The 1274-nt window shown below is 35.0% G+C and overlaps 1 protein-coding gene across 1 annotated transcript in view; it reads right to left on the bottom strand.

Moving 5' to 3' along the window:
* LOC110036482 (DNA polymerase I A, chloroplastic/mitochondrial-like) overlaps positions 1–874 on the bottom strand; it is a 132073-nt gene extending 131199 nt beyond the window's left edge. The window contains exon 1 of the mRNA XM_020740935.1: positions 755–874. Coding sequence (XP_020596594.1) covers positions 755–874 — 120 coding nt within the window. The remainder of the gene's footprint in view (positions 1–754) is intronic.
* Between the last annotated feature and the right edge of the window lie 400 nt (positions 875–1274).

The raw sequence follows: 1274 nt of genomic DNA, 5'->3' as shown, positions 1-1274 counted from the left end.
ATACCCATAACAGATTTAAATATGATTGATCCTATATCAATGGGTTTTTCCATTTGAATGCAGTAATTTAAAATAACACTTTCTTTGGTGACTCTACTAATCTTCATAGTAGGGAGTAATTTTGCAGAAATAAGGAAATGCCACGACTTTGAAATTGGATTAAGTGATGAAGCAGAGAAACTAATATATCCCTCATCTCGTACTTCCCACATAGTACTTTCATCCGTCAAAAAATTATAAACATCTTGCATCAAATCTCATATAGGGACAAAATTTGTATATTGACATATTGGAACATTTTCTATCATATACAATTCATTAATCCTTGCATGAGTAAATGGTACAGCCTTACCTCTTACGAAGACAAATCTTTGGGTAATTCCATGTAAATTTGCATAAAACTCCTTTACTATAGGTACAACAGCTGCAGCGGTAGTGTAACATAGAACCTCTCATCATCTTTTTCAGAATGATCTTATCAACCGGAGCACTTAGATTGATCAATCCATGATTAACAAAACCTCTCTCCTTGATCAATCTCTTCTTCATAATAACTTTGTCGTATAATCTCTGCGTGTTGAAACTAATATACTCTCTTCTATTGAAAACTCCATACCTTAAAGTATTTCAGGAATTGAAAGTCATGGAATCCAAAAATAGGAAGTTTCTAGTCATCCAAGGCAGTTTTTAAGAATTTAAAAAGACGTTATTACAGAGCAAAATCCCACTAAAGTCTGCCAAAAGTCATCTAAACTATCAAATTGCTCTCGGCGCCATCGGAGCTCTCGATTGGCGCTGCCGGCACTCCTGATTGGCGCTTTCGGCACTCCGGATTGGTGCTGCGGGCGCTGAAGTCCGTTTTCTTGGGCGCCATCGGCGATAGTGGCCAAAATTTGTGACTTTCATTTTCGTTTAATTTAATTTAAAATTTTCCTCCAATACCAATGTTTGACTTAATTTATAATAAATACAATTGTGTAGCATTATTATCACTTATCAAACAAAGTAGTAATACATAAACATATATGTATGGGTTGCCTCCCACAAAGCGCTTGGTTTAACGTGATTAGCTCACGTCAGCCCAACAGACCATTTGTTTAGTTGGGTTGACTTAACATTAAAACTTCTTTAAATTGAGGAATGTGCCCTTTATAATAGTGTTTCAAACGACACCCATTATCTTTAAATATCTTTCCAGTGTTAAGATCTTTAATAACAATAGTTCCATAATGATAGACTTTAATCACTTTAAATGGTCCTAACCATCTGGATTT

This window comes from Phalaenopsis equestris, unplaced genomic scaffold (genome assembly GCF_001263595.1).
Source record: "Phalaenopsis equestris unplaced genomic scaffold, ASM126359v1 Scaffold207373, whole genome shotgun sequence".
Lineage (NCBI taxonomy): Eukaryota > Viridiplantae > Streptophyta > Magnoliopsida > Asparagales > Orchidaceae > Phalaenopsis > Phalaenopsis equestris.
The sequence above is the reverse complement of the archived record's forward strand: the minus strand, read 5'-3'. Positions and strand labels throughout refer to the sequence as shown.